This window comes from Physella acuta, unplaced genomic scaffold (assembly GCF_028476545.2).
Source record: "Physella acuta isolate Inbredline_101_S28 unplaced genomic scaffold, ASM2847654v3 ptg000402l, whole genome shotgun sequence".
NCBI classification, from domain to species: Eukaryota; Metazoa; Mollusca; class Gastropoda; family Physidae; genus Physella; species Physella acuta.
Window position 1 is genome coordinate 396,377 of NW_026731921.1, and position 14,125 is coordinate 410,501.

Consider the following 14,125-nt stretch of genomic DNA (forward strand, 5'->3'; position numbering starts at 1 on the left):
TTCAAACATGATATTTGAACTATTTCAATAGTTGATGCCCCAAAGACTTGATATTTTAACCATTCCACATGTTTATCTTAATAAAATTTGATAATTGCAACATCCTACCAGTTGACCATAAAACTACAACATCCCACCAGTTGACCATAAAACTACAACATCCCACCAGTTGACCATAAAACTACAACATTCCACCAGTTGAACATAAAACTACAACATCCCACCAGTTGACCATAAAACTACGACATCCCACCAGTTGACCATAAAACTACAACATCCCACCAGTTGACCATAAAACTACAACATTCCGTCAGTTTACCATAAAACTACAACATTCCATCAGTTGACCATAAAACTACAACATTCCCCCAGTTGACCATAAAACTACAACATTCCAACTGTAGACAAACAGAGATAGCGGAATGTACTGCCACCATTCCAACCATCTGAGGGGACACTTAAACGTTATCTGCCGCTCGTGTGTTGACGCTGGAACTTTGTGCCTACGTCACGAGGGGCATCTTGGTCTGGCTACAGGGGCGTGGTTAGGGTTGGTGAGTGGGGTGGACAACATGCTGGAACTCACGTCATGCAGAGTTTCTTCCAGGCGTCTCTTTTTTTTTGGGGGGGGGGGGGGGGGGGCTCCGCTGATCAAAAGATTCGACTTGACGTAGAAGTTTGAGGGCATCTTTGGGCACCTATAGCTGAGATTTTTTTCAATGTGGTCCTCTGGTGCCACTTGCAGTTTGTTTTTTAATGACAAGCTATTTTTAGCTAATCAAAAACTTAGTATACGAGGACTAAAAAACGAAACAATAGCAGAACTTTATTTCAGAATCAATCATTGTATGACCCATTCATTTTACAGTTGAGGATAATACAAAGCATAAAATAATGACAGACCTATTTCCACATGCCGAATTTTCAAAGATTTTGATTGGCTTTGTAAAATACGCGAACATGCCGTCACCAACTGTGTTCTACAAGAACAGAATTTTAAAAGTATAGCAGTGACGCCTTTGCATTCTCCGGCATTTTTTCTTATTTCAAAATGAAATAAAAGAAATATTTGAAAAATATTTAATGTTAATTAATTTTTAGTTATCCATAAAGAGAGTATTTTAAAAAAAATAGTTTCCAAGCCCTGGTAGTGTTTCGCGTGTGTGTATTTGGTGAACAAGCCACAGAGTACGATATAATTGTACCTATTTTTCATCTTAACGTTACAATCTTCTAATTATATAATTATAAAATATGTTAAGTAGCCATACGTGACCCACTTTTGTTCCGCTACGTCACAGCCACCTCTGGTCTACAAAGTGCACCAAGTGTCGTATAAAACCGTCAATAGGTCATGTGATAAGTTCAAGCAAAGATCCACCTGGTCCGGTGAACACAACAGTAGACACCGTTATGTAACTTCACTGAGACCAAACTTTAAAGTACAGTTTGGTTAAAACAAGAACAAGGGGATTTACTGCGGTTGAGAATTATTTCATTATTACCGGTGTCATTAAATAAATTCATGAAACAAAAGAAAAGACTAAAATTATATTTTTTTTTAAATAAATAACTTCACGAAATTTCCAGGGAGCAGTGTTTTTCATTGTTTTATTAACGGATGTCGGAGGCCCAGTCTAACAGATTCGTTGCAAAATTTGGTGAATAGAAAACACTACACGGATAGATTTTTTTGTAAGTAAATATCGTATGTTAACAATGTTAACATATAACTTTAACAATGTTTACGTATAACTTTAATAATGTTAGCATAAAACTTTAGTCTAGTTTAACAATGTTAACATATATTTTAACAATGTTAAAAATAACTTTAACAATGTTAACAAATAACTTTAACAATGGTAACATATAACTTTAACAATGTTAACATGTAACTTTAACAATGTTAACATGTAACTTTAACAATGTTAACATATAACTTTAACAATGTTAACAAATAACTTTAACAATGTTAACATATAACAACGTTAACAAATAACATTAACAGTGTTAACATGTAACAATGTTAACAAATAACTTTAACAATGTTAACAAATAACTTTAACAATGTTAACAAATAATGTTAACAATGTTAACAAATAACAATGTTAACACCCGTCCCTCCCCAGAGTTACATAACGACATCAATAGGCGATGGTCGAAAGTTTTCTGGATTTCTGTGGTGGTTCTCCACTCTGGGTAAGTTAGAGAAGCACTGACACTGACACTAACACTGACATGACACTAACACTGACACTGACACTAACACTAACACTGACCCTAACACTGACACTGACACTAACCCTAACACTGACACTGACCCTAACACTGACACTGACACTAACCCTAACACTGACACTGACCCTAACACTGACACTGACACTAACCCTAACACTGACACTGACCCTAACACTGACACTGACCCTAACACTGACCCTAACACTGACACTGACCCTAACACTAACACTGACACTGACCCTAACACTGACACTAACACTGACACTGACACTAACACTGACACTAACCCTAATAGTTATTCTAACACTAACACAACTGGCATTGGAATTTTTTCTTCTAGAATTGCTTTTCTACTGTTCACATTGACTGAACTGCTCTACTGAAGTAATCGACTGTTTTTACAACCACAAATTTATGTCAAATCGACACTGCTGACAAGATAAGCTTTGGCAAAACTAACAATACAGTGAAACCTGTTTAAGTTGTAGGTGACAAAATACATCGCCCACACTCGGTCAAACGTAATAAAAGTGGACCAATTGAGGGAATAAACGATGGTTATCCTCCTTAGACTGTTGACATTCTATCTGTTGTCTCCCTTGAACTAATGATTTAGAATCGCCTTTCCTTTCCTCATCATTGAAAACCCTAGAATCTACAGAATTTATATATATATATATATATATATATATATATATATATATATATATATATATATATATATATATATATATATATATATATATATATATATACATACATACTTATATACACATTATATTTAGGCATAACACAGTCGCCACAAATAATCGAGTCAATACATCTTTTGAAGTGCCATGCCGTACATTTATAGCACTCTGCCTATGCCAGCACATTGTTTGTCTATTGCACACTGCTCTAAAACTACCAGACCCTGATGCCGATTGTTTGCCTTCCAGAACGAGAGTCTGCTGACCGGGGGCTCCTACCCCCAGTTCACGCCATGTTTCCTCAACACCGCCCTGGTCTGGGCGCCGTGCGGACTCCTCTGGGTCAGCGTGCCCCTGTACTTGACCTTCCTGAAGCTGGCACGCCGGGCTGACCCACTTCCTGTCCAGTTTTTAAACGTCCTCAAAACTGTAAGTAGCCTCGTGCACATTGGTCAGTTGTAGTAGCCTCGTGCCCATTGGTCAGTTGTAGTAGCCTCGTGCCCATTGGTCAGTTGTAGTAGCCTCGTGCCCATTGGTCAGTTGTAGTAGCCTCGTGCCCATTGGTCAGTTGTAGTAGCCTCGTGCCCATTGGTCAGTTGTTTCAAAAACTGTGAGTAGCCTCGTCCCCATTGGTCAGTTGTTTAAGTTATTAACTGGCCATTCGGACGATTACGTGTAGAGCCTAAATATCCATCTCTCCCCAGATCATCTCACTACTGCTGTGTACTTTATCCATCATCCAACTTGTGGATCACACTAATGATGACGATGTTTTCACGGCCCAGCTGGTAGCAGACGGCGTCAAACTGGCCACATTCGTGAGTACATTTGGCCAAACGTTCGTGAGTACATTTGGTCAAACTGGCCACATTCGTGAGTACATTTGGTCACACTGGCCACATTCGTGAGTACATTTGGTCAAACTGTCATGAGTACATTTGGTCAAACTGGCCACATTCGTGAGTACATTTGGTCGTACTGGCCACATTTGTGAGTTACATTTGGCCAAAATGGCCACATTCGTGAGTACATTTGGCCAAAATGGCCACATTCGTGAGTACATTTGGTCAAACTGTCCACATTCGTGTGTACATTTGGCCAAAATGGCCACATTTTTTATTAAATTTGATTTACAACACCATGCGGTTGAGATAACAATATTCTATATATATATATATATATATATATATATATATATATATATATATATATATATATATATATATATATATATATATATATATATATAGTGTCCTGAAACCACAATTGTAGGGCGGGTGAGGTGGGGGGAAGTTAAGATTTACAACAAGGGGGCTGTAGTGTAAGGTCTGTGAGACTAATTCTAACTATTTCAGTTCCTCTCCATCGTGATCATCCAAATAGACCGCCATTTTGGGAGGATCAACTCACTGCCGCTGTTCTTCTTCTGGCTACTGATGGCGGTCACCAACATCGTCCCGTTCTACACCAACATAGTGCAGGAGGTTAGTCTTAATCGTTCTACACCAACATAGTGCAGGAGGTTAGTCTAAGGGGCCGCTAGCACTGGGATAAACATTGCAGTGGCCTCCCATTGTCTGTTGTACACGTTATTGCCCCTGTCGTCATGACGTATTTCCCTGTGTGTGGGATATATGTATAATGTCTTCAGGTGAATCCTATGTTATGTCCTTACATGTAATCCCTTGTCCTCATGTGAATTGGCCTCGTGTATAATCTCACGTATAATGTCCTCATGTGTTATGCCCTAATAATGTTCTAGTGTATAACGTCTCCAGGTGTAATGTCCTCGTGTAAAATGTCCCCAGGTGTAATGTCCCCATGTAAAATGTCCCCAGGTGTATGAGAGCAATGAGGTCCAGTTCGCCACACAGTGCTGTCTCTCTGTCCTACTCGCCGCCCAGTTCATCATCTTCTGCTTCGCGGAGAGACGGTTAAGGACCGGATATTATGATCTTACCAAGGTTTGTGTTCCTCCTTTTTAAAACGTTTGTTGGGTGCTCCGATATTGTAAAAATGAGGGGGGGAGGGGGGGGGGGGTAGTGTGAGTTAGTGTGGTCAACTGCTGCTGTTAGTATCACCACTGACCTAAAGTTTCTTGTATTTACCCTCCCCAGTCCACCACACCATCACGTGAGCTGACCGCCTCCTTACCCAGCATGTTTTCATTTTGGTGGACAAACAAGTAGGTCACGTTGATTCTAGTTTTAAAGTAGGTCACGTTGATTCTAGTTTCAAAGTAGGTCACGTTGATTCTAGTTTCAAAGTAGGTCACGTTGGTTCTAGTTTTAAAGTAGGTCACGTTGGTTCTAGTTTTAAAGTAGATCATGTCGGTTCTAGTATAAAGTAGGTCACGCTGATTCTAGTTTAAAGTAGGTCACGTTGATTCTAGTTTCAAAGTAGGTCACGTTGATTCTAGTGGGATTTTTTTTTCTTGTTTTATTTTAAAAATTATTTTTAAACTGAATTGGTGTAAAATTAAACATGTTAAAGAAATGTCTGCATTGTACAACTGACTCACGCTAAAGTAGCTTCCGTCTTGGTCCGCCCTAGGCTGATCTGGACAGGCTACAAGAAGACCTTGACCGAGGCTGACGTCAACGACCTTCACCCTGAGGACATCAGCGAGTACCAGGTGCCAAAGTTTGAGAAAGCCTGGAGGAAAGAGGTGGATAGGTGTAACGAGTACAACAAACAGTATATGTAAGTTGGCGTGTCAGGCACATGTCAGTTGTCGTGTCAGTCAAATGTCAGTTGACGTGTCAGTCACATGTCAGTTGACGTGTCAGTCATATGTCAGTTGACGTGTCAGTCACATGTCAGTTGACGTGTCAGTCACGTGACATGTGGGGGCCTGTTATAAACGACGTTACACTCCTTAAATATGGTGGTGTTGGAGGTGGGGGGGGGTTGGTCTTTTGTAATGACGTGGTTGGGGGTAAGGGGTAAGAAAGTGTGACGTTAAAGGGGTGCATTTAAAACAATCACGTGTCACCTTTTTTTTTCGAGTTTTTTGGAAAATTTACCAACGGATCCAGATCAAATTGTGATCTATATTCGCTAAAATGCTCAGAACCACATTAGTAAGAAATTTCCGATCGAAGGGAAACTACTCAAGTAATAGTTTCTTCAAAATCACCACTTCTCGGTTATGTCCCCTTATAGAAATCAAACGACAAAATTAGGAATATGTTTGTTTATTTTAAAATTATTTTAGGAATTAGGTGGGGGTGGGGGGTTTTGTCTTATTTTTTTTTACGATGTTACATTTTTTAAAAAGTTATGTTGTTGATTGACGATCTCATAATACAAATATTTTAATAAAAGATCCGCTAATGTAAAAAATATAAGCTTATGTATTGAACCTTAGATTCTGCAACCATCGCATTACGTTTTATTCTGTTCTTGTGACCCACCGTGTCCCACTGTTTCAGAGCTTTGTTCGGGGAACCCAAGTCCCGCTACTCCTCCATAGAAAAAACTGTAATTCTCCAAGCCAACGAGAAAACAAAACTGCTGGACAAATACCGCGATGAAAAGGAAAAGAAGGACGACTCGCCCCTGAAAAAACCGTCACTGGTTCGCGTCTTGTTTAAAGTCTACGGTCTAGAGCTCATCTGTCTACAGGTACAACACGGCACATTTAGGGTCTTATGAGAAATAAATGGTAGACTGCCTTTAGGGTCTAATGAGAAATAGTGGCAGACTGAATTTAGGGTCTCGTGAGAAATAGTGGTAGACTGCCTTAAGGGTCTCATGAGAAATAGTGGTAGACTGCCTTTAGGGTCTCATGAGAATTAGTGGTAGACTGCCTTTAGGGTCTCATGAGAAATAGTGGTAGACTGCCTTAAGGGTCTCATGAGAAATAGTGGTAGACTGCCTTTAGGGTCTCATGAGAATTAGTGGTAGACTGCCTTATGGGTCTCATGAGAAAATAAATGGTAGACTGCCTTAAGGGTCTAATGAGAAATAGTGGTAGACTGGCTTTAGGGTCTCATGAGAAATAGTGGTAGACTGGCTTTAGGGTCTCATGAGAAATAGTGGTAGACTGCCTTTAGGGTCTCATGAGAAATAGTGGTAGACTGCCTTAAGGGTCTCATGAGAAATAGTGGTAGACTGCCTTTAGGGTCTCATGAGAAATAAATGGTAGACTGCCTTAAGGGTCTCATGAGAAATAGTGGTAGACTGCCTTATGGGTCTCATGAGAAATAAATTGTAAACTGCCTGTATCTAGTTATTGCCAGGTTTTTCTTTAACCTCGGTGTTTAAAATTTTTGCATTCTGAACATGCCCATCTTTACTTTTCCTCCATCAAATTTTTTTTATGAAACTGAATCAAATACATTTTTGCTTGGAAATTTAGTAAAATCTTTTGTTTGGTTATGTCAGAGTTCTGTACATTAGTACAGCTCAGGGGTCGGCAACCTTTTGAGACGAAAGAGCCAAAAGTTACAATTTACAACATTACCCACTAACATTTTTATGTCAATGGTATATTTGCTTAGGATTATATATATATATATATATATATATATATATATATATATATATATATATATATATATATATATATATATATATGTATATATATATATATATATATATATATATATATATATATATATATATATATATATATATATATATATATATATATATATATATATATATATATAATCCTAAACAAATATCATACTATATATATATATATATATATATATATATATATATATATATATATATATATATATATATATATATATATATATATATATATATATGTATATATATATATATAATCCTAAGCAAATATACCATTGACCATCTCTCTCTCTCTCTCTCTCTCTCTCTCTCTCTCTATATATATATATATATATATATATATATAATCCTAAACAAATATCATACTATATATATATATATATATATATATATATATATATATATATAATTTAAATACATATGAAATAATCTCATTTGAATTTGTGTTGAGAGGATCTATTATGTAAGTCAGGGTACTTGCACTTGTTTTGAATAACTCAAATCTCTCAGTGAAAACACCCTTCAGTTTGTTTATATTAATGCTGAAGTGATTGTATAGTAGCAATGGTTTCATAACGATATTTTTTCAGATTTTTCGTAATGTAGTAATTTACCGCTTACCATGTATTCAACAAAAAAGTAATTTTTTATCGAAACAAACCACTTCTTCAAGCAAGACATAGGCTGGGTTTTCCTTTCAGTTTTACACTTAGCTGGTTTAGTTTATTTGTGATATCCACTATGAAGTTGAATGTTTCAATTCGGGATGGTCGATTTAATAAGAAGTAGCCTACATTGAGATAGGGAGTAACTAAATATTATAATATAATAGTGAATGTTTATTGTTTATATCTATTGTTATATCGTTTATTATCGAGTGTTGCAGACTAATATTTTTATAAGTTTTGAAAAAAAAAAATTATTATTAATATTTGTGCATGGAGCTGAAGAGCCGCAACTGGACACCAAAAGAGCCGCATGCGGCTCGCGAGCCGCTGGTTGCCGACCCCTGGTACAGCTGTATTTTTTTCGAACTGTTTAAACTGACACAGGCCTTGTTTAATTAGAGAAAAAGCATTAGAACTATACATCGGTGATAATAAAGGAAAATGACGAATGTATATCTAGTTGAATATTTATGAATATTGTTTTCGAACATAAAGCACGTTTCTAAGATTAAAACCGTGAATTAGTATTTATTTTAAAACTCTTGTCTTTATTTTTACAATATAAATGCAATTTGAAATACAAAACACATAATTCAAGAAATTTTAAAATATAAAGAAACTGAGAAATAAATCCAAATAATTAACCGAATGTGCTGTAAAAATACGTTTGTCTCCCTTAGTTGACAAGAACATGTTTTGACTTACTGGCCTTCATTACCCCAAAAATTACTGAGTGAGTTTTGTTTGAATTTTTTTTCTTTTTAAATTAACATAATTATTTGTCTCTCTTCAGATAAAGCTTAACTTGCTTCTATTTCAACTGAATTTTAAATATTTTTCTTTTAAAATTAAATGTAGTTTAACAAAGATTTATTTTCTTCTATTTTAACTTAATTTTAAATATTTTCTTTTAAATTTAAATGTAGTTTAACAAAGATTTTTATCTTCTATTTAAATTTAATTTTAAATATTCTTCTTTTACAGTTAAATGTAGTTTAAAACATACTTAAATTTTAAATATTTTTCTTTAAAATTTTAATGTAGTTTAACAAAGATTTGTTCCTATTTATCCTATCATATCTTATAACCCAGGGGTCTCCAAACTACGGCCCGCGGGCCGGATACGGCCCGCGAGTTCATTTCATCCGGCCCGCGACGATCTCTATGTCCACTGAATAAATGATTGTTAGAGGTGACTGAGGAACTTTGCACAGAAATTTCAAAACAATTTGAAAATGTAGCTTTGGGTGCAAATACCATTGCCCGCCGTGTTGCAGACATTGGTGAAAACATCGTGACTCAAATAGCGAAATATGCAAGCAAGCTTCGCCATTTTTCAATTGCAATGGATGAGTCGCTGGACAGTTGTTCCACTTCAACGTCTTGTGTTCATTAGAGTGGGTATAGAAATTGGCCTCTGCTGCACACATAACTAGTCATTTAAATTTTCTGAACCTAAAACGGCAAGAGAGGGAAATCTAGTTTCTTATCTATACACACACCTAAAGGCCTTCAGATACAAACTTGTCATGTATTTGTAACAAGTACAGGCCAACAACTTGACGCACTTTCAGCAGTGCAAGTTCTTTACGGCTGAAGAAACCAATGAATGCCCCACGTCATTTCCATATAATCTCCAAAGACTTCCAGCTGCAGTTTCAGTAGGTTCTCTGACTTGGCTTAGAAGGCAGAAGAAGTGAGACTGCTTCAAAGCCCATTTGAAGCAAATGTGGCCAGTTGCAAAGATGAACTACAGCTGGAAGTCATTGAATTGAATTGCAAGAAAATGACTTCATTAGAGACACGTTCAAAGAAGGGCGGATGGGTTTTCATACGTTTTTGCACAAGGAAGACTTTCCTAATATTAAAAGTTCTGCATCAAAGTACCTTTCAAATTTTAAAACAACATACCTGTGTGAACAAACATTTTCAAGAATGAAATACGTGAAGAACAATTTGAGAGCAAACTTAGACATCGAGTGTGTTATCGACCCCCGAAAGCGTTTCTTCCAGACTTTTTCTCCCTGGGGGTGGGGTGGAGGGTAGGGGGGTGGACACATGAAATTTGCAAATATTTCTATATAAATAATATTTCGTGGGGTAGACGTTCCCCGAAGAGATGCCTAAAGAAACTCTGGCCCCCGAACTGATATTTCATAGTTAATGCGGCCCTCGGACTGAAAAGTTTGGAGACCCCTGTTATAACCCAACGTGACAGAACATTTTGTTGTGTACCTACACGTAACCCAGCGGTTTAAAATGTCTCTGCGATTGTCTACAGAGCCCTGTTGGCCTACATCCAGGGGGAGAAACACGACTACGACATCTGGAAGGGTTATCTGCTGGCGGCATCCTACTTTGTGGTCAGCACCATCACCTCCATCTGCACCAACCAGATCCTCAACCGCAACAAACGGCTCGGCATGCACATCAAATGTTCCATCACGGCTGCCATCTACAGGAAGGTAGGGCGGGTTCTAGAACATTCTACCTGCAGGTTCTAGAACATTCTATTTGCAGGCTCTAGAACTTTCTACCTGTGGGTTCTAGAGCATTCTATTTGCAGGCTCTAGAACATTCCAATAAATATATCTTCTCTCATGGCCTGACAATTCATGAACATTTTATTTACTAAATTTGTTTACATGTGTTAAATAAACATCATTGTTTCTTCCAGATTTTTTTCTCCGGTGGGGGGGGGGGGGAGGGAGGCACTTGATATTTTCAGGGAGGGGGGCGGTCAACATTTTTAGGGGCGGAGCCCCCCCCCCCCCCTCGAAGAGATGCCTGGAAAAAAACTCTGATAAACATACTAATTCAAAAGTTGTTTAAATAATTCATCATAACCTTCTGTTTATCCATTTATTAAATTTATTTAATTTTGCATGTTCGTTCTTACAACCTGGAGTTCATTTTCTTTAAACAAATTTCCTTGTTCTCATGCTGATTTGTGTGTGTTGCTGTGATGATGTGGTGGTTGTGTGTGATCTCATGGTAATATTGTGGTTCTGTCTGATCTCATGGTGATGCTGTGTATCTACTCCAGGCTCTCACCATCAGCAACGATGCCAAGAAAGAATCAACGCTGGGTGAGATCGTTAACCTGATGTCTGTGGACTGCCAGAGACTGGAGAACGTCATGAACTACTGCTACATCTTCTTCTCAGCTCCATTCCAGGTGGGTCATTCATCAGGTGGGTCAGGGGTGGGTCATTCACCAGGTGGGTCATTGATCAGGTGGGTCATTGATCAGGTGGGTCATTGACCAGGTGGGTCATTCACCAGGTGGGTCACAGGTGGGTCATTCATCAGGTGGGTCATTCACCTGGTGGGTCATTGACCAAGTGGGTCGTTGATCAGGTGGGTCACAAGTGGGTCATTCATTAGGTGGGTCATTCATCAGGTGGGTCATTGACCAGGTGGGTCATTGACCAGGTGGGTCACAAGTGGGTCATTCATTAGGTGGGTCATTCATCAGGTGGGTCATTGACCAGGTGGGTCATTGACCAGGTGGGTCACAAGTGGGTCATTCATTAGGTGGGTCATTCATCAGGTGGGTCATTGACCAGGTGGGTCATTGACCAGGTGGGTCACAAGTGGGTCATTCATTAGGTGGGTCATTCATCAGGTGGGTCATTGACCAGGTGGGTCATTGACCAGGTGGGTCACAAGTGGGTCATTCATTAGGTGGGTCATTGACCAGGTGGGTCACAGGTGGGTCATTGACCAAAATGTGTCATTCACCAGATGGGTCATTGACCAGGTGGGTCATTTAAACTGTCAAATACCATACATCTTCTTCTCAGTTCCATTTCAGGTGGGTGATTCACACTTTCTCATACCATTTTAAACATGAATTGACACTGGAAAGACATATTATAAGCTCTTAAGGTGGAAATTTAAAAAATACTGAAATTAATGTATTGTTTAAACTATATCATTTAAATTACCATAAAGGCAAAACGTATGTTATATGCCTTATTTTAGTCATACTAAAAATATGCCTCAAAATATTTGTTGGTCTTATACAATTTTTCCACATTACTTAAGCTTTTTATGTGTTGAATGATAATAAAAATATTCCCCTCGATTGTCCTAGATTTGTACAAATTGTATAATAAAATATTTCCCCAGATCGCCATAGCACTGTACATGTTGTACGACCAAATTGGGATCGCTACTTTTGCCGGACTTGGTGTGATTCTGATCCTGATGCCCATGAATACCATCGTGTCAGTCACACTACGCAAGTACAACAGGCGCATGATGAAACTAAAGGACAGACGTATTCGTCTGATGAATGAGATACTCAATGGCATGAAGGTAACCCACACAAGCATTTTCACATCTAGGCCACCAATTGTAGTCAATATTTTACTGTTGTATTTGATTGTTCTAAACATAAATTAATCTTTTATTTTTAATAAAGCATCTTAATTATTTAAAAGCTATGTGTTTTCCATATTTTCAAATAAAAATTAATTATAAAGTAAACAATGTATAATGTTAAATTCTACAAATGAAACCATTATGTTGTTTTATTTACAGGTTCTCCAAGTGTATGTTTGGGAAGAAGCTTTTGAAAATGTTGTATTCACAGGTTCTCAGAGTGTAGTTTTATTTGCAGGTTCTCAAAGTGTACGGTTGGGAAGAAGCTTTTGAAAAGAAAGTTGCCACCTACAGGAATGAAGAGATTAAGTTAATCTTTAAACTCTCTTTGGTCATGGCATCACTGAGCTTAATCTTCCAAATCATACCGTATTTTGTAAGTTGTTTTTTATAACTTGGCTTTGGTCCATATTTTGTAAGTTTTTTTTTTTTATAACTTGGTTTTTGCTATATATTTTGTTCGTTTTTTGTTATTGTTTTTTTTTTTTTTCACTATTTAGTTTTTTACCTCCTCCATATTTTGTAAATTGCTTTTTGTTGTTGTTTCTTTTTACATTATTTAGTTTTTTCCTTCACACTGCTAGCGTTTTCTCTACACATATTGTTTTTTTTTCTCCTACATATTTGATATTTGTGAGTATTTAACCAAATTTTGTAGGTAGTAAACATTTTATACATGATAAATGTAAATAATGAAATATTTATTTGACTTGCCAGGTGCAAGTTGCATCTTTCGGTGTGTTTATTGCCATCGACGAGTACCTGGACCCCAGCAAAGCTTTTGTCTCCATCTCCCTCTTCAACATCCTGACAGGTGCTCTCAGTATGATGCCAATGGTCATTCCAGCTCTTGTACAGGTCAGTTCCATTTTCTCTGTTTCACACCAGCCCTTGTACAGGTCATTTAGGTTTAATTTTTTGGCTAATTATGTTTTTCATTTTTTTTTTGTTGAGTTTCTGGAATAGACAATATAGTATTGAAGTTAGAATACGTTTATCCCAGTAAGACTGATTGATATAATGATTGATGCAATGATTGATATAAGTATAATCTAAAACTTGCAGGCCGGTGTATCAATCACAAGAATTGTGGGATTCTTCCGCCAGCCGGATTTGAACCCAGATGCCCGCACATATGACCCAGGATCTGGTAACTTTTTCATTATGACTTCTGTAGCTTGTATGTTAACTGGCATGTCACAGTATGTTAACTGGCATGTCACAGTATGTTAACTGGCATGTCACAGTATGTTAACTGGCATGTCACAGTATGTTAACTGGCATGTCACAGTATGTTAACTGCCATGTCACAGTATGTTAACTGGCATGTCACAGTATGTTAACTGGCATGTCACAGTATGTTAACTGGCATGTCACAGTATGTTAACTGGCATGTCACAGTATGTTAACTGGCATGTCACAGTATGTTAACAGGCATGTCACAGTATGTTAACAGGCATGTCACAGTATGTTAACTGGCATGTCACAGTATGTTAACTGGCATGTCACATACCACACAACTTTTTTTTTGACAAACTTGTCCACAACACACATACATTGAGGTACATTTAAATAAAATTATCTCCATGAACCAAAAAA

At 37.5% G+C, this 14,125-nt stretch overlaps 1 protein-coding gene across 3 annotated transcripts in view; it reads left to right on the forward strand.

Annotated features, from left to right (window-relative positions):
* The first annotated feature begins 1,373 nt into the window (after positions 1-1,373).
* The window catches only part of LOC131942355 (multidrug resistance-associated protein 1), a 28,931-nt gene continuing 16,179 nt past the window's right edge, over positions 1,374-14,125 (forward strand). The window contains exons 1-16 of one of the 3 annotated variants that reach the window (XM_059302186.1): positions 1,374-1,695; positions 2,130-2,199; positions 3,177-3,356; positions 3,632-3,745; positions 4,283-4,411; positions 4,766-4,891; positions 5,045-5,112; positions 5,481-5,630; positions 6,362-6,554; positions 8,818-8,870; positions 10,419-10,602; positions 11,184-11,315; positions 12,272-12,460; positions 12,765-12,902; positions 13,244-13,384; positions 13,592-13,676. In XM_059302186.1, the coding sequence (XP_059158169.1) occupies positions 2,155-2,199; positions 3,177-3,356; positions 3,632-3,745; positions 4,283-4,411; positions 4,766-4,891; positions 5,045-5,112; positions 5,481-5,630; positions 6,362-6,554; positions 8,818-8,870; positions 10,419-10,602; positions 11,184-11,315; positions 12,272-12,460; positions 12,765-12,902; positions 13,244-13,384; positions 13,592-13,676 (1,927 nt within the window). In that variant the 5' untranslated portion in view covers positions 1,374-1,695; positions 2,130-2,154. The other 2 variants (XM_059302187.1, XM_059302188.1) reach the window with 2 other exon arrangements.